Source organism: Mytilus trossulus, unplaced genomic scaffold (assembly GCF_036588685.1).
Source record: "Mytilus trossulus isolate FHL-02 unplaced genomic scaffold, PNRI_Mtr1.1.1.hap1 h1tg000247l__unscaffolded, whole genome shotgun sequence".
Classification (NCBI taxonomy): domain Eukaryota; kingdom Metazoa; phylum Mollusca; class Bivalvia; order Mytilida; family Mytilidae; genus Mytilus; species Mytilus trossulus.
The window spans coordinates 2,668,830-2,688,948 of NW_026963318.1; the positions used below are offsets into that span (position 1 = coordinate 2,668,830).

Sequence of the window (20,119 nt, forward strand, 5' to 3'; positions counted from 1 at the left end):
AACATACCATACATTAAAAAAGATTGTAGCAAATCTCTTCTAAAATATGTTATGTATTCAAGATACTTAGTGGAGCGTTAAAACTTTCGAAAGTAGTTTAAATGGTACCACATTTTAACCTAGTTCTGTTTCCAACATATTATTTACATTCAATACATTTATTGCAGTATTATCACTTGTTTAAGTACTAGTAGTGTGAATACTTTTATAAGGTTTAAAACTATCTATTAAGGTAGGGTTTCAAGTTTATATCGTATTGCAGTCAAACAAGCATTGCTAATAAGATGTATAAATAAAGTGTTTTTGAATTTATGTTTTGAATTTGAAACCATCATATTTAAATGCTGTAATTAACACTATTACCTTCTTGGTGGAATAACAACATCTTAGCTAAGAAAAAAAGCGTTTTAAAATCTTTTCAAACATACGTTTTGGCATTCCAGTATAATGCTGAAATAAGGATTCAGTAGGACCAATAAGTAAGAAAAGATAACTAACCATCATTACTAAGCAATGGTATTTTAAACCTGGTATCATAGATAATTAAACACTTTATAGACCTTAGATCCTCAAATTGCAATAGATATTTAAAATATTTAGTAATAATGGTTTGATAATTCTTTTCGTTATCAAAATGTTTGCAAAACATTTAGGATTTTCTTTACATATGTAATATATTTAATAAATTAAATATGATCCCTATAATATTTCCATTTTGCGTTACTAATGAAGGTAAGTCTTAGATGCTCATATTTTGATGTGTTAATCATTAAAGGGTTTGTATTTTTGGAATACCTTAAATCTTGAATTCGACACTTGTGCTTATAAATAGTCTATATGAACTATATATTTCGTTGAACACTTAAAGTTGATAACTTGTTTTAATTTAACACAAATTTGAAAAAGAAACTTATCCAAGTTAAGATACAATTGATTATTATCTGTTTGATTCAGGAAAATGTAATACTATTTTAACTCCATGGCAATCCTCTAACTAACATTATAATGTATCAGTGTCGCTATAAGTAGCAAACAAATATTGACGATGTTTAAAATCAAATTCTTCAAAATATACACATACAAAATGATTCATATAAGAAAAAAAAGTATCTTCAATATAAACGCAATCCTCTAACTAACATTATAAAGTATCAGTGTCGCTATAAGTAGCAAACAAATATTGACGATGTTTAAAATCAAATTCTTCAAAATATACACATACAAAATGATTGATATAAGAAAAAAAAGTATCTTCAGTATAAACGTAATAGCAGTTAAATAAATATATGTATTGTCACTTTATGAGCGTTAAATGAAGCCATGAGGGAATAAGGCAGCTATCACACACATTATCTGACTCAGAAAAAATATATGGACAAGATTGAATATATAACGTGTCACTGTATTCAAATATTTGTCATGATTTATTGGAATGATTGTGTGAATTTAAATTCAGCTGTGTATGTTTGTGATGCAAACATGTAATTCCAATTATTGGGAAAGTTTATATGAAATTATCTTAACGTTAATACGTGTGCTATTTACTCTACACACTAATGTTGTCGTTTGTTATATATGCTTACACAGTTTAAGTTGCTGGGTCAAAATTGGTGTTTCAATAACCAATTATTGGTTATAATATTTGCCACTTGATCACATATCCTTACCCACTCATTTTTTTATTCCTTACATATGTGTTTTTCTACTCTTATGACAGCAATTGACCTTATGTTCCGTTTTTATATTTGATTTAAAAAAATTGATATAATTGGTTCTATTTTTAACGGTAATTACAGAAAAACTATAATAAACAGTAACTTTCTTTCAAACAAGGTGTTGATAAGAACTTGTTTTGATTCTTTCTGTGGCTCATTAACAACATGTTCCAAAATTTCATCATATTTTCCCCGGTTCCGTATGTTGCACTTTAATTTTCCCTCAATTATTTGAAGTAACTTTTGTGTGCATGTTTGCTCTTGATTTAAAGACATCTGTGCCTGAGCCATCGTTCTATAGTACGGTATGTCAGAAGTATAGTGCATGAAAACTGGTTACTTAATAAAGGCTAGATTTATCTCAAGCTTATTGAGTGTTACTGTTGTAGGCTTTTTTCACAGAAATTCTTAATAAAAATGAATGAATTTATTTTACAATTTCCCTGAATTTAATCAGTGAATCTGTAAAAAAGACTTTAATTATTTCAGGGATTTTGTAAAATCACTAGTCAAAATCAGGGATTTTATAAAATAACTAATAAGTTCAGTGATTTTACAAATTCCCTGCAATTTCAGTGATTTTACAAAATCTCTGATTTCACAAATTCCCTGTAACATATACACCTAAAACTCAATATATAGGCTGCATGGTTGTCTACAATTCCTAATATCCACGTCATTTGAACTTTGTTGGGTTATTGACAATCATATCACGTATCCTTATTTCTACAATTGTAAATCCTTTCACATTTGAATCATTTGCGTAGAAAGGTTTTTAATTTGACATCCCAAGTAGTGACCACTAAAACTAAAACTTCATCTGATATAGTATAAATGGTCAAAGTTTTATTTTTCTAGAATAAAAAACACCCGAGATGTGAAACTTTTTGACAATAGAAAAGAGATGAGGAACATCAACAATATGTGCCTCACACTGAGAGTGACATGGATATGAAATAATACTTTAATAGTTCTTTAAATCATGGTGTACCTATTTTTTTTTTGTGGATGGTCTTATCCACGAATACAAGTGTCGAACGGAATATAAGTGCTGTTGTCAAAATTAAGACAAGAAAAATCACTGTTACCGTAGGCTTGACTACATGGATACGGGCATGTGATCTAGAGGATACATCGAATATCGGCAAACGCACTATGAACTGAATATACAACTTAAGACAGGATTTTACCAATTCAATAGTTAAACTTTACAAGTTTTAATCCACATGAAAATTAGTTTCGATCGATAAAAAATCATACTTCCGGTTATGATTTGCGACGATGAAGTGTCTATTTGTTCTCCTTATAGTTTTCATACAAAAAATAAAGCATTTAATTTTGAGGTTACTAACTATATCATAATAATGAATACTACTATCTAAATCAGACACAATACAATATTTCGTTTGACACTTACACTCGTAGATAAAACCATCCACGAAAACCATGAGAATAGGCACCCTTTGATTAAAAGAACACTTAAAGTATTATATCGTATCCATGTCACTCTCTTTTCTTTTCTATTGTCAAAAAGTTTCAGATTTCGGTTATTTCTTATTCTAGAAAAATATTAACCTTGACCATTAATACTATATCAGCTCAACACCTACCTCTAATGTTCGTATGTTTTACATAAACAATAGTAATGTAAGGAGATGAAGTTTTAGTTTTAGTAGTTACTACTTGGGATGATAAATAAACTTTCCACGCAAATGATTCAAATGTGAAAGGGTGTACAATTATAGAAATAAGGATACGCTATATGATTTTCAATGAGACTATAACCCAACAAAGTTCAAATGACTTGGATGTAAGGAATCGTAGACAGCCATACAGCCTTCAATATTTAGCTATTACATGTGTATATACATTCATAGTTCATCCAGCTCCACATGTGATCCATAGTTCACCATGTTCATAGATATAAAGATTCTACCACTGCATCAAGTGTGATATGATATCCACTAGAGACAATTAAATTTTCAAATTTAAAACGCGAGGCTTGCCGAGCGTTTTAAATATTTTAAATTTAACTGCTCTAGAGAGAGGATACATATATGATTACATGAAATTTGGTGGTGGAATCTGTTTCTCTTATGATTTTTAAACAATATGCGGGTAAATTTATTCCTTCTTTCCAATAAGCTGCAAAAAGATGTGTTCATTCTATGTGACGTCATGAGGCAAGGGCACAATAGGTAATCCAGAGGATAGGAACAAAATTCGATGTCATAATCGAATTTTGACGAATGAAGAACTGAGATCAAACGAACCACACGTTAAATATATAAAAATAATCAACATGTAAGGAAAAGGAAAAATCGGGTTAGAATCAGAGAAATAGATTTATACACGAATTTCAGTGTCCAACAAAATATAAGAATTGTTGTTGAAATCAAGACATGGAAATGTCTCCATAACCGTATGTTTGACTAAATGGATACGGGCATATGATTCAGCAAATACCATATGAACTATAGATCACATGAGATCACCCCGGTTTTTGGTGGGGTTTGTGTTTCTCAGTCTTTATTTTCTATATTGTGTTTAGTGTACTATTGTTTCTCTGTATGTATGTTTTTGTTTTTTTAGACATGGTGTTTATTTTCAACTTATGTTTTGAATGTATCTCTTGTATCTTTAACCTCCCTTTCAAGGCTGATAGGGTCCGACAAAACAAAGAGATATACTTCTAAACCACCAGAGCAAATATTTACTGTGTTTTGGCTGACAATGTTCACACAATTGTCATGAGAAGACGACATGATTCAAGACGTTTTATAGCGGTATGGACAGTTTTTTTTATATATGCTATTATGAAGATGGTGACAAATATTTTATTCCAAAAAGATTTCGGATGAATCAGTCAATATCAAGTAAAAATATTTTTAAGCCAAAATTTCCTTTATTAGCACATATAACATTAAAAAGCATTTATGCACAATTATATATTTATGAAGACAAATATGTAAGGCTAAAACTAATTGATAAGGAATATACACGCATTTGAATTAATACATCAATAAAAAACTATACAATTTATTTTAAAGATGCAAAATATAAAGAATATTTCATGTTAAATGCTTATAACAAAATGTTTTGTTTGTAAAGCAAACGATGTTCATAGAATCTTGAACTTTTCTTTAAAATCAAAAGCTTTTTTAAATTAATTATAATATCATAATAATTTCCACAACTTTTTTACTAGTTGTTTGTTATATAGCCCAAATAAAATTATTAGAATAAAATGACTCACTTGACTTAAATTTTGATTTAATATTTTGCAGTTCTAGTAAAAAAAAATCGATCGTTCCGAATGTAAGGTAAAACTATTTATGTTCTTTAGAAGCACAACATAAAATGGCATCTATAAAGAAATATGTACAATGGTGTGTTATATACATCTTAAAACATTTAAAAAAAATAAATAGACCAATGAAGGTTACGTAAGCAGAAGTATAAAAGTAAAGTATTTAATCTATCAATAACAGGACACAATGTAAGAGAAAAATGACGATTTTAATGGAGACCATTTATTAATTATCATTCGACTGTTACAATATTCTATACATCCAACGTAGCAAGTTAAATCACCTCACACGTTAAACATTGTTATGTCCATTTTTTTCAGGTTAAAACTATTTATATTCAAAGGTATAAAACTATGATTAAGGTGGTACCTAACACTACAGGGAGATAATTCTGTTAAATCAGCTAAACGTTTTAATCACATTGTATTGTTAAGGAAATATTAAGCTTCTCGATGATCAAAATAAGGGTTTGTCAAACTGCCATATATCCAACCAATTTTGTCCGAGAAAGTGGTGGCTCAAGTTTTTTGAAATTTTTCTATTTTTTTCAAAGGGTCAAAGTAAATGTTATAACAAAATTTTAGTCAAGGCGTTGGGTACCACCTTAAGTGACTGAATCCCACAAATAATGGTGAGGACAAATTACCCGGATGAGTAGTCTCCTTCTACTTATTGAGTAGCACAGGACGTACATGTATTGCTCGTAAAGAGTAAGACTCGAATAACCCGTTTTCTGTTAAAAGTAAAGAAAAGGAGGACGATGTGGTCACAGCATACGAAACATACACATGGTCATTTGTGAAACAGGTGTTCCATAACATTCACCTAATTTCAATTTGAATAGGGACCAAATCAGCTATATCATTACGTAAGTTTGGGAATATGTCATGAATTTGGAGATTTGCATGTAATATGCATATGTCACTGAAATTATACATCGTAAATCAAGAATTGTATAGCGCAGTTTAAAATCATTTATGCTTGTAGTCTAGATCTACCATCATACTATGAAAACACAAATCTTCGAAGAGAATTGCTTTTAACTCTTGAATCAGGTTTATATAAATGATTTAATGATATGTTATGTACTATGATTAGTAGTATTTACTCATTTAAATTAATACATTAATGAAAAATAATACAATTTATTATCAAAATGCAAAATATGAAAAGACTATTTTATGTTGAATGATCATAACAAAATGTGTTGTTTGTAAAGTTACGATGTTGATAGAATCTTGAACTTTTCTTTACAATCAAAAGCTTTTTTCCCATATGACATTTTTGATAAAAAAAAAAAAATTATAACATGACATTAATTTCCACAATATTTTTCCTATCTAATTTTAATGTAGCTCAAATGAAAATGTCAAACTAAAAAAGACCAAGTAACTTGACTTAAATTTTGATTTATTATTTTGCAAAAAAGTGATCGTTCCGGATGTAGGTAAAATCATTAATGTGTTTGTGGACGCACTATATACATTGAACTATATTAAGAAAAATTTACATTTGTAGGTTAACATATAATGAAGTGTTATATACCTCTTAAAAATGAAACACAATAATAAAACATTTGAGGTTACGGAAGCAGCAGTATAAAAGTATTAGTATTAAACTAAGTAATAACAGGACATAATGTAAGAGACAAAGATGACGATTTTAATGGGACCTTCAATTTATTAAGATTCCACATCTGCAATATTCTTTTCATCAAACGTAGCAAGTTAAATGCGTTACCGCCTTACAAATGTCTACTGTAAACCATTTTTTTTTAACAAAATGAACAGCAGTAAAATGATTATTAATGTAAATTTCAAAATTTTGAAATGAGCATTTTTTTATGTTTTTAATTCACATCGAATTTGTAAAGATTCTTTAAATTATTTTTGTATTAATACGTTTTGTACTAAATATAATTTTTTGCACGACTAAAAATGTATATGAATTTTGTCTTGATAACTTTTGTAACCATAAAAGAGCAGTTGAATCTACACTTTTTACTACTTTACTGTTTGAAAAAGAAATCGAAAATATAAAACTTGGGTTATTATTATTGTTAAACATGTTAAATATCAAAACTGATCCCTAAAGTTCGACGTTATAATTGATAACATATTTGTGTTGTTGGGTGATTGATATTCAACCAAAAACCTGTATAAAAAAGGTTACTTAGAGTTCACGCCTACTGGTTGTAGTTACATATAGTAGAATTAAAATTGAGAATGGAAGTGTGGAATGTGTCAAAGTGACAACAACCCAACCATAGAAGGCTTCCAATCGTTGAAGAGCTATATGTCAAAAATACCTAAAATAAATAGCCAAATTCATCTAAAGCTAACTTTGCCTGAGGGAGTTGAAACCTTAGTTTCATAATAATTTCCAAACTCCCGCACCCGGAGGCGTCCTTCAGCTGGCCCCTAAACAAATATGTACACTAGTTAAGTGATAATGGACGTCATACTAAACTCCGAATTATACACAAGAAACTTAAATTAAAAATCATACAAGACTAACAAAGGCCAGAGGCTCCTGGCTTGGGACAGGCGCAAAACTACGGCGGGGTTAAACATATTGTTTGAGATCTCAACCCTCCCCAATACCTCTAGCCAATATATAAAAAAAAACCGCACAACAATACGCACAGTAAAACTAAGTTTAAGAGAAGTCCAAGTCTTTAAGATATATTAATACAAAAAATGAAAGGAAGAAAACAAAACCTTGTAAGTTCTTTACATATCACTTAAAGATATATTGAATATATCCTGTCACTCAATTACCGACATAACAATTTGTTATTGCATCTCATAAATCCAAGTGAAGTTAAAACTAATGATACTACTTAGATAAAAAGGTTTTGATATTTTTTTCTCAATATTGACACAGAAGGAATACTTCAAAATAGAGCTGTGACATTGTGATAATTTCACCTTACCCACTGTTAACTTCCCATTCCCCAGCAGAAACACTCCACTCCATCGTGTGATATTGACGTATCTCAATTGTAATTCGATACGAGCATACATATTTACATCATGCGGGTTTCACTGAAAGGGTTATGCCTTTGACGTTAAATATTTTGCAGGAAGGATTTGAGGGAAAACAGTACCTGGAGCCGCTTACCTTCTCTGACCACCCGATCTCGATTTTTAAAGTTGCATGTAAAATAAATTTTATTGTTTTTTTCTTTTCTAAATGGATTCACTATATTAGATCATCGCTAATTTACATCTGTCTTTAAAATCCCAATAGTAAATCACCAAGTTTATGCAAAGAAGTTTTAAAACATCAAATGATATCGTTATCCCGGACTGTTTTCTTTCAATTAGTTATCTAGAAATAACACCCAAGACAGGCAGTTTTCCCATTGAAACATTTACTGTAGAATTTCCATCCGGCTTCAGTGTGATGTGGTATGTCTGTCACAACGTCTGATCCAAACCAGAGAAGTTCACATCTAAAATGTATACAATGACTGTTGTTTTAAAAAATACATTTGATAAAATTGAACTCTACAGAAAAATTCAAACTAATGGAAAACAACTATGATATTCCTGACTAAGGTAGTTAATTATGTATCACATAGTATATTAAATCTGCTTTTATAGTTGTAAAACTCTAACTTGTGTGATAGTCGCATATAATTCAATTATTTTGAAAACAATGTGTGAGCACAGACATAATAGGTATTAATGTAATAATAACTATTTAGAGGTCAACATGTTTTATAATCTTAATCACCATAAATACATATAATCATGCCAACTAAGAACACAAAATTATACGCATGCAGTCACCTTATTGAAAACTAAAATAGGGTGCTTTGAATACACAGAAAACTAGTTATGAGCCTTGTTAAAAATATTTTCTGTAACAAATGTAGTGTATAGTAAGGATGTACTTAGGTGAGGTTTTTGGAATTTGTGTCAAATGTTCAGACTCTACAATACTATGTAAAATACCTTGTATAATAACACCCATTTATCTTTTCATATAAGACTTAAATAAATAGCTCATATAAGGTCATACACAAGAATTAAAGCTTATTTTAGATATATTTTTTTTTAATTTGAGACCCAAATACTACCAATGCAAATATAAGGTAAACGTCCTAGTCAGCCTTTTACTGTCATATTTTAAAAATCAAATACCTTGAAAAGGAGCTCCATGCCTTATCAATATTTTTAGCTTATTGTTTTCCGTAACAAATGGTCTTCCGACTTATAATAACAATCTAAATTCGTGATTAAAGAACATCCTTAAAATATACCTTACTGTATGCATTTTCTGTATCATAATCATCTTTAATTGTCACCATTGTATACCAATACGACACTATAGAATGTATTTTATTAAATGAGTTATCGATTTAACATTAACTTGTTCGTGTCTCCTTAAGTGTGTCCTTCATTTTCTATTTTCAGAACCAAAAGAACGGGTTTCTTACTTCAAATATCGTAAGTCCAGGTTTTAAAAAAGTGTAGCAAACGACTAGTATGAAATTTTTTTTTTTCATACATCCCGAATTCCGGACTTATGTGTAACCAAACTTATAAACACATAAATAGTTTTCAAAAACATGATATGTGTAACCAAACTTATAAACACATAAATGGTTTTTAAAAACATAATATGTGTAACCAAACTTATAAATACATAAATGGTTTTTAAAAACATAATATGTGTAACCAAACTAAACAAATAAATGTCATTTGAAACATAAGATGTGTAACCAAACTAAACAAATAAATGTCATTTAAAACATAAGATGTGTAACCAAACTAAACAAATAAATGTCATTTAAAACATAAGATGTGTAACCAAACTAAACAAATAAATGTCATTTAAAACATAAGATGTGTAACCAAACTAAACAAATAAATGTCATTTGAAACATAAGATGTGTAACCAAGCTAAACAAATAAATGTCATTTAAAACATAAGATGTGTAACCAAACTAAACAAATAAATGTCATTTGAAACATAAGATGTGTAACCAAGCTAAACAAATAAATGTCATTTAAAACATAATATGTGTAACCAAGCTAAACAAATAAATGTCATTTAAAACATAAGATGTGTAACCAAACTAAACAAATAAATGTCATTTAAAACATAATATGTGTAACCAAGCTAAACAAATAAATGTCATTTAAATCATAATATGTGTAACCAAACTAAACAAATAAATGTCATTTAAAACATAATATGTGTAACCAAACTAAACAAATAAATGTCATTTAAAACATAATATGTGTAACCAAACTAAACAAATAAATGTCATTTAAATCATAATATGTGTAACCAAACCAAACAAATAAATGTCATTAAAAAACATATTATGTGTAACCAAACCAAACAAATAAATGTGTAAGTGTAAAGAAGTATTTTTGACAACACAAACCTGTTCATGGCGCTGTTGAAATTATAACCCATACAAGTCTTTGACATTCCACAGCTAGTAGCACATCTCATTTCTGAACATTTTATTTCACCGACAACAACCATGTCAGACTTGGTATTATCCATACTACAGCTGTCAAAATATCCAGCAAATTTGTCTGAAACTGTATCAAATTGTTTTATCTATTTATTCGAAAGAATTATTCAAAATCCTGTAGCATATAAAGAAGTTTTTTTTCGAACATTACAAAGGTAACTGGATACGAATTCATTTAAAACAAACATAAATGTTACACAATACTAAGTCGGGTACAGTTTCATATTTGTATAAAAAAAATGTTTAACTGCATATGTTATAATCAAGTGACCGTGTGATGTTGTCAAGAAATCAAAGCTTTTAATATTATTGTTATGTCATTCATAAGCTTTATTTTTTGCATTTATCCAAGACATGAGATAAAGGAGTAATGACACTTCTTTCAATTGTTTTGTTTCATATCTGTTAGGTTCTATGAACAGAATTGTATGCAATCTTAAACGGTATGCTTATGTACTAAAATATGAAATTATAAAGAGAAAGTTTTTGAATTATATTTGTCTTATGCGTCGATGAAGCATGTTCTATAAGTATAAAGGCCAAACAACTTCTATAGAAAAAACAACAATTAAAATGGTATATACTTGGCTATACATGGACTTATTACAAGACTGTTGGAAAAATTGATGTTCCCGTGGCAATACAAACATAAAGAAACTGCGCAAACAGCGCACGACATACTTTTATTGTTCATATTGAAATTGTAATTCCAAAGAAAACATGGGTTATTTCGAATGAATTGAATCATTTTTAAATTTTACGGACGCCATCACGAGTTGGTTGAACATTATGGAATAACCGTTTCACAAATGATATCGGATATGTTCGGATCGGATATGTTCCTTACAGACCTCTTACCTTTCATGAATGTGACCTACCAAATAAGACTATTTACCGGATGTGTTATCACATAAGCAACATGATGGGTGCCACATATGGAGCAGGATCTGCTTACCCTTTCGGAGCACCTGAGATCACCCCTAGTTTTTGGTGGGGTTTGTGTTGTTCCTTATTTAGTTTTCTATGCTATGTCATGTGTACTATTGTTTGTCTTTTTCATTTTTAGCCTTGGCGTTGTCAGTTTATTTTCGATTTATGAGTTTGACTATCCTCTGGTATCTTTCGTCCCTCTTTTGTACAAAATCCAAGAATTATGTAAAAAAAGGATATTATCATTTGTGTGTATGACCTTTAAAAAAGAATATTGTGAAAATGCTGGACTGATAATATATATTATTAAACGTGTTTTAATTGTATATAAACATATATTTATTTGAATATTGCCGGATGGTCAACTTCTCGGTGTGCACAAAAACTAATAAATACAGTGACTTTCATACTCATGATTCAAAACCATTTATAATTTGCAAACGATAAGGGCCGTTTTATATGTATATCTGGGGAATGGTTACCTATGAAATACTTTGATTATCCTGTCATATAGAGTTTACATCCACCACGACACTGTTCTGAACGTTCACTTTGAGATCTCAATGTTTGTTTAAGTTAATACCTTATTAATGCTTAGAAATGTAGTATGCCTCCCTTTTCATTAACATTGTCTATATTTATGACAGAACATATAGAAATGTCTTAGTTTTATTTATAAAATATAATTCGGACAAGAAGGACGAAGTAAGGACAAAATTTAATAACGTTTCTTTATTCAAGAATAACGAAATCTGTTTGTCTTTCTAAAGGTTACTAACAAAAAGACGCAAGAAACGTTCCTTTCGAATATATGATTTAACGTTTTCTCTTACGTCATCGTTAATACAATAATACACGGATAGGAGCCTTTAGAATACCATGTAAGTCTGACTCAATCCTTTGAACCGTCAACTACCTTTTTTATTCACAACCAGTTGTATTGTGTTATCTGTTGGATGCTGAATGTGTATTTGTTGTTATTGAAATAACAAGTCAAAATACTGCTGCAATATTTATTATTGTTACGTAACTCGTTTATTACAAATCTGTTTCTTCATACTGACATGCAGTTAAGACATATTAAGTTGTTACTAGTGTAGCTGAATGACAAACCGATTAATAAATCAAAATGGTGCTTCATTTCCTAATAACCAAAATGAAATAAACTTAGGATGAGATCAATCCAGACATACCAGAGTCAGAACGCAATTTGTGAAATATTGCTTTAAATATGACAGTTAAAATCCGTAACTCTGGTACAATAAATTGGAAAAAAATATATAAAAAAGATCAATCCCTCGTAACCAGAATATGATTAACCAAATTGGTATAAGCACTCTATATACAACTCCGCGTGATAGGACGCACCAGTTTTAATATTACCAGTTCTTTAACATAAAATCTGGAGTCATTCTTTGAAGCAACTTTTCTTTAACAGTCAGTACTAAATACTTGGGCTTATAAGAGCACTAACATATATTAAAAGGGTTGTAATTATTAAAACTTTAGCACTTCCCATTTTAGTTCAAGTTCTGACTGTCCTTCCTAACCCCCCAGAAGGGGTTTTGAAGGAGATTCAGAATATATTTTTCAACTTTTTATGGAAAGGTAAACTGGATTAAGTGAAAAGGGCAGTGATAATGTCCGAACACTGTGATGGTGGTCTTAAGATGCATAATATTTATTATTTTTGCTATAGTGTAAAAATGTTTTGGCTGTATAAATTATTAGACGACCAAAATTACTCTCCTTGGAAAGTCTTGCTACTTAGTTAATCCGTTTTGGCATGATATCCTGGTAAATTTTTCCAAGTTAAAAATTAAGCTTAAAGCTAAAAACAATGCTGAAATTCTGGCCCAGTCCATATGGCTGAACTCGAACATCAAAATTGATGGCAAGATGATTTTGAGGTTCAAATATATTGAAAATAGTATATTCTTCATTAATGATCTGATGTCAGATAATAATACATTATTCACATATGATGAATTTAAAAAAAATATGATATTAATACTAATTTTGTAGAGTTTTATGGTATTTTAAGTGCGATTCTGAACAGATGGAATAGTATAATAAAAGGTAGTTCAACACTGGAAATTATTAAAAATAAATTAATAGATAAAGTTGAAAAGGAAACAAAATCCTGTAAAATTTTCTATACATTATTTTTGGAAGATAATAAAGTGATATCTTTATCTTCCCGTGAAAAATGGGAAAGAGATTTTAATATGCAGAATGAAGATTGAAATGCTATTCATTCCATGCCCTTCATTAGAACCAGAAATTCTTTTTTACAAAACTTTCAATTTAAGATTGTTCATAGGATTCTACCATGTAATTAATTTTTATTGAAATGTAAATTAAAAGAAACTGAACTATGTACATTTTGTTCAGAAATTAAAAAAATTAAAGAAAATATTTTTCACATATTTTGGGAATGTACTGTATCACTTCTGGCTATCCGTTGTAGATTGGATTAAAAATTATGGCACTATCCTGCTTTTCAGTGCAAAAGAAGTCATTTTAGATGTGTCGGAGGATTTTGTCAACAGTAAAATAGTTAATAATGTTTTGTTGTTATTCAAACATTATATATACAAATGTAGATGTAAGAATATGACCTCCACAAAATATGGTGGATTAGAATATTTAAAGTAGTAGATTAATATAAAAAAATACTCTGTATGTTTCTTAACCCCTGTACAAAAAGTAAAAATGGATCACAAATGGAATTTGTTAGAAGCAGCTTTTATTTTATTAATTAACAAAATCATTTGTAATATTTATATTTACATCTTATTATATCCTTATGACTTAATTGATCTTTCAAGTATTACTTTAGTTTTTATAATGTGCATCGAATACTGTAGGATGTAATTTCACATGCATGCATGTTTCATGAAAAATAAAATAATTACAAAAAAAAATATTTTCTTTAAAAGAAACTTTATTGAAGATAGAAACGAATAACATTAGATTTTCAACTCTTTTTTTTTATGATAGTACTAAATATATAAATAAAGGGGCACTCGCTACGAGATATATAAAAAATCTAATAAATTATTTTTTGCCCAAATCATCAATGGAATGCAAATAGTGAAATAATAATTCGCTTTTAGCAGCCTGCATGGTTCAATTTTGTCAACATAATAAAAAAAACATTGATTATGAATTATTCACTTGCAAGTGAATAATTCGACCTACTTGAATCCGTATTCATGTAAACTTCAATTTAGCAGGTCTAGAACTCTAGATTTCCTGACGTCAGAATATATTTACATAGTAATTTCCAAAACACAAGGCCAATACGGCCTTGACAAACTGACCAATCGACTCAATTAACTACAATGCATTGTGAGCTACTACGAGTTTACTACTAGTTGAAAACACGTGGAATTAGTGGAAAAACTGTCAACTACTATTATAATAGTGTCTGGAACTCTCAAATTAAATGTGTTTTTTTGTTCTGCGAATATGTCTATTGTAAAATATATAACATACCCTTCAATTTCCATGCTCAGATTAAAGCAAATATTGTTTACAGGCATTACAATTCGACTTTTTTTTTCGCCTTGTAAAAGTAGTTGTACAGATTTTTTCCTTTGTTTTGCAGTAATTTCACGGCATGAATTTTAAGATAAATTGACCATTGTCTAGTATGAGCAATTTTTTTTAGCTCTTTTAAACATGTAAAATGTCATTCATAAACATTACTGCCTCGAAAAACATGAAAACTGGCACTGACACACTTCTATCTGTAGTAGATGTGTAAACTTTTTTTTTTATCAGGACTTGAACTAAAAGTAAGAGCACCACAATATTCATGCTAAAAATAAGTGTAAAAATAAGTAAATAGCTGAAATACTTAATATAGTTTCATCCATCGATAATGTCCGTCTGTTGCTAATTTTATCCCAAAATATACCTTAGAGGTATTCTTATCGTTCGGCTGCTGGCCTATTGACGTATGCGCAATATTTCCAATTATTCAATTCCTCTGGATCAAAGTGGGTTCTATATTACCTATTATTTTTTTCAAACGTGCCTTATATATAGAAATAAGAAGATGAGGTATCAGTGCCAAATGAAACATCTTTCAATCCAAGACACAATCTAGAAAAGTAAGCAAAAATAGGTTCAATGCTGAAAAGTAAGCTATGAAGGGACCAAAAATTACATGTGTAAAACAATCCAAAAAAAAAAGCGCATCAAAACAACAACAACGGCCTAATTTAATATACAAAAGAAGCAGAAACGTATATAATTGGCCTCGAGTGATTAATATTCATTGTAACACATCCCTTTAACAAATCGCACGTGGTAAATAATCACATGACCAGAATTTAAATGTAATTGAAATTAACATAACAAAAGACTTGATGTACGGTAACTTTGAAACTGCTTAATAAATACAGGTAGCTTTTGCGAGAAATAAAGATACAAAACAAACTTTATTTAAAAAAATTATATATGGTGAGAGGTAAAGATATATAGTTCGATAATGTTTGCAGGTACATGTACATTTGTACAAGGATAGATAATATTTTTACTGAGGGTTGATGTTAATAATTTATAGTGGGAGTTTTTTTTTTCTCATTTGATTTTTCCCCGACAAATGAGACTGTAACAATTGGGGCCCCCTTAGTTGCTCCCCTGGGCAACTGAGGGTTGATGTAACAGGCGATTGTTAATAAAATATGTTTTATATTTAAAAAAAAAAAAAAAAAAAAAAAAATATTCATTGTTGTATTTAAAGGGAAAGAAATAAACACATTCTTTATAGCTACCAGTTATACAAAAGTTGCTGAACCCTATAAATATTAGCACCGGCTATTATCGACGCCTCTTTTACACTAGTAAGTTTGTCTGATGGGTAATTGTATTTTTCACTGTTATTCCGCTGATGTCTGTTGGACGAATACCTGAAATCTCCGATCATCGTCAAACATATTAATGGCTGTACATCGGGTAATTCAAACACTTGTTACTTCGCATAGAATACATCTTTTGCGATTTTTTCTTTCTATTGCCCTTGTAGATATTCATGATTGGATCTCGAATTTTAATTAGTATCTTTTTAAAAAAAATATTTTGTACATAAATTCAAGTATTATCATTGCCATGTTTAATATAAACATCTATATTCAGAATATGGACCTGTCGTTTGGAACTAAGGCTTTTCTACCTCAGGAATAGATTACCTTAGCTGTATTTGGCAAAACATTTAGGAATTTTTGTCCCTCAATACTCTTCAACTTCGTACTTTATTTGGCCTTTTAAACAATTATTGATTCGAGCATCACAGATGAGTATTTTGTAGACGAAACACGCGTCTGGCGTAAACACATTTTTTTTTATCCTGGTATCAATGATTAGTTTTTTTCATAGATTATGTTATCAGAAAAGTTATATTATCAAAGTTTGAATAGAACGGATCGTTATTACTATTCTTATGATTTCGACGAAAATGATTCAATTGTATTTTTGACATACCCAAATTAGTACAAAATAGGTGTACTGCGAACAAATCTCAAATCATGATACCCCGTCTGTCGAAAAGTCAATCCAATCCAACCTCACAAATCGATTCCCTGTCCCTCAAAAAGTCTTTGAAATTAAAAAAAGATAAGTTCTGACAATTAAACATCCACGTAGTCCATTGACATGTAATCAAATTTCAAACATTGCACAGAAATGCTAATTTCTTATATATTTTTGCTTGAATGTTTTGGTGAGCACATACATATTACCGTTCGCCGCCTTCGATAAAAAAAAAACAAACCCCAAAACAAACCGTTGGATAACAATGATTGTGAAAAGAAAATAGAAGTTATGAAAAAGAAATCAGTTAATCAAAAGCTACATAAAAACATAAATTAGAAATATGTCATTACGTTTACCCTACGAGTATGATAAGTAAGATCTGTTATTCTAATATATATATATAACCAATTTGTGAATATAAATCATAAAGGGAATGTGTAAGTATATATAAAACTGGTATACGGTTAAAAAATCAATATATCGTTTATTTATTTTAATCGAACAAAAGATGTTCATCTTTCATTTAACAAAAATATTTGTTTTGTATATTTTCATAATGATATATTGGTTGTCTTGAGAATATAGTAGCTTCTCCACTGAACTCAGAATGCAGGTATCAAAAATGTTAGCACGTATTGTTTAATGTTATGTTCAACTGTACTTTTAAAACTCGGGTTTTCCATTTTTCGAATGAGATATTAGAACTTGTCAATCCTCAAAGATGTAAAAAGTAAAATGAAAAATACTGAACTCCGTAGAAAATTCAAAACGGCAGTCTCTAAATGGCAAAATCAAGTGATAAAACACATCAAACGAATGGACAACAACTGTCATATTCTTGACTTGGTACAGCCATTTTCAAATGTAGAAAATGTAGAAAATGGTTGGTTAAACATGGTTTTATAGCGCTAAACCTCTCACTTGTATGACTGTCGCGTTAAATTCTGATATATTTACAGCGGTACTTGAATCGAACTATGGTTACAGCAGTCATCGCTGTTTTACAATCTTAAAACGAATAAAGGAGAATGTATTACATTGCCGTTTCCGCTAAACGTTCAGACACAATGTAAAGGTACGTAAAGTACATTGATGTAGTTTTGAATGGACAAAAACAAAACATGAAAATCAAATTTGGACAGAGCCTCTTGGAAAAACAAAACAGATGCAAACGTTTCTCTAATCAGAAAAAAAAATATATATATTATAATTATTACTGACAACATTGCAAAACGACTGACAATTCTACTGATAGACATCATGGCGGGTAAACAGGTCTGTATAAAGCACAGATGCATTTTATGAATTAAGACAAAAAGCAAACATAGCAAATGAGGTACAAATTTGAAATTACCTTCAATTTGTATTTTCCAATTTCTTTCTTCATGCCCATGTGTAAATACTCCAATACTTCTCACTTCAAAATTATTTGTGTTTGTGACATTTCCCAAAACATTTGCACTAACGTTAATCCCAGTTCCGAATATAATGTCTCCACCTGCCCAACTAATCCAGAATGGTAGATACATAGTGCAGTTCATTTCAATCTGGTGGACAAATCGTTTATATTTGTATTTTTCAGAATCATCTGTGCGGTAGGCAATGTACAAAAAGAAATAATCGAAATTGTTATTTATAAAAACAATATCATAAAATGGTTCTGACGAGTTTCTGACACCTGAACTTGACAGAAGAACACGTGCCCACGTGCATGTGTTTATTTCTAACACTAAGGACGTTATTCCATTAAGGTCTAGGCTATATCTATTTACGTCAATAGTGTAGTTCATGATATCAGCTGGATGCATTGAATCAACATTACCATTTGTTGATAAGTTGGTTGTTATCTGGACACCTTCAATATATAAACATACATTATATCATTATTTTCGTAAATACATTGTATACGTGTCATATAGAGGTACAGACACAATGCATCAGGTGCATATGCAATCTGGGTTTTTTTAACCTTCGATAATTAAAGGGTGCTACTTTTTAAAATATCCACTGACTTTAAGACAGATATTTATTTGCATTTCTATTCAGGTTGATATTAAATATTACCAATAATTTGATGGTAATAAGACTGGACGATAATTTAATGTTTTCAATTTATATCTTGTTTTATTTTTGATCTTTTTCAGTGGTCCGATCGTAAGCTTTTAATTTATAAACTTTCAGTTGATCTTTCGTTTCTTTGATCCCTTGTATATATTTAATATATACTTTATTTCAGGAATGTGGACTTAAAAAATGTGAAGTAAAACAAAAGTGTGGTCAAAGTAATTTATGTTTTTTTTTAATTTATGCAAATACAATAAAGGAAAATACATACTTCCTGATTCAAAATTAAAAATGATCTAAGGAATCTAGCCATTTGTTACGGATTAACAGTGTGTTCTCCTGTTGTGCTGTTACACAAACGCTCATACACATGTTTAACCCTGCCATATTGTTCCTATGGTTTTCCTAAGGGGCCTGTAATCAATCGTTTGGCATTGGTTCCAATCTGCCATCATTTTATTTTGTTTTGTGGATTGTTTAGAACATTTCTAGTCGATGGTTTTATCTTTTAATTTGTTTCTTATTTTGACATTTTGTGTCATCTACGAGTTTTTTTATAACGTGCGAACCTTTATAAAATGTGTTTTAATTGATGCACTTTGTTCTGTGATCATCGTGTCCAGTTATCCTCAGTGGGAAGTTTCTTATAAGGGCAGTCACAAATTTTCTCTTATGTTGAACTGACTAAGTCATGTACGTAGAATTATGAAGGGTACTGCAGCAACAGTCATCAAGTAACTCAATATTACGGAAAAGAAATATTTCAAATATTCATAGAAAGATACGCCTTTAGTCACGACACAAAAACTGCTCATTTAATTATAGAAACAACAGCACAAATAAAAATATAGGTAACATTCAATTTATTGTGTTCTTGAATATCTACTAGCTTGCAAGTATTTAATCCTTTTTCAAGCTTTGTTTTTAAATATGAGCAATATAAGAATTGCTACGATATTAAGACATGACATATCAAATGCCTTTGAGAAGCGAAATAAATAAATAAATCAAAATTCAACTTACCGCCAGCTTTAAAAGTCAATAAACATAAAAGT

General features: G+C 29.8%; 1 protein-coding gene across 1 annotated transcript; it reads right to left on the minus strand.

The window, feature by feature from the left end:
- Nucleotides 1-4,697: 4,697 nt before the first annotated feature.
- LOC134701669 (uncharacterized) lies at nt 4,698-19,451 on the minus strand. Its single transcript, XM_063562804.1, has 4 exons — nt 19,385-19,451; nt 18,355-18,855; nt 10,431-10,593; nt 4,698-8,483 (listed from the first exon to the last, which is right to left on the minus strand). The coding sequence occupies exons 1-4, from the start codon at nt 19,449-19,451 to the stop codon at nt 8,360-8,362; spliced, it is 855 nt and encodes a 284-aa protein (XP_063418874.1). The 3' UTR covers nt 4,698-8,359.
- Between the last annotated feature and the right edge of the window lie 668 nt (nt 19,452-20,119).

What these genes read in the sequence shown, in the direction of transcription:
- LOC134701669 (XM_063562804.1), bottom strand. Translation starts at nt 19,451, where the DNA reads ATGGCAGGGTTAAACATGTGTATGAGCGTTTGTGTAACAGCACAACAG. An exon ending in TTGGAAAATACAAATTGAAG is followed by an intron (nt 10,594 to 18,354) that starts GTAATTTCAAAT and finishes AATTTGATACAG; the next exon opens with TTTCAGACAAATTTGCTGGA. An exon ending in TTCAACAGCGCCATGAACAG is followed by an intron (nt 8,484 to 10,430) that starts GTTTGTGTTGTC and finishes TATACATTTTAG; the next exon opens with ATGTGAACTTCTCTGGTTTG.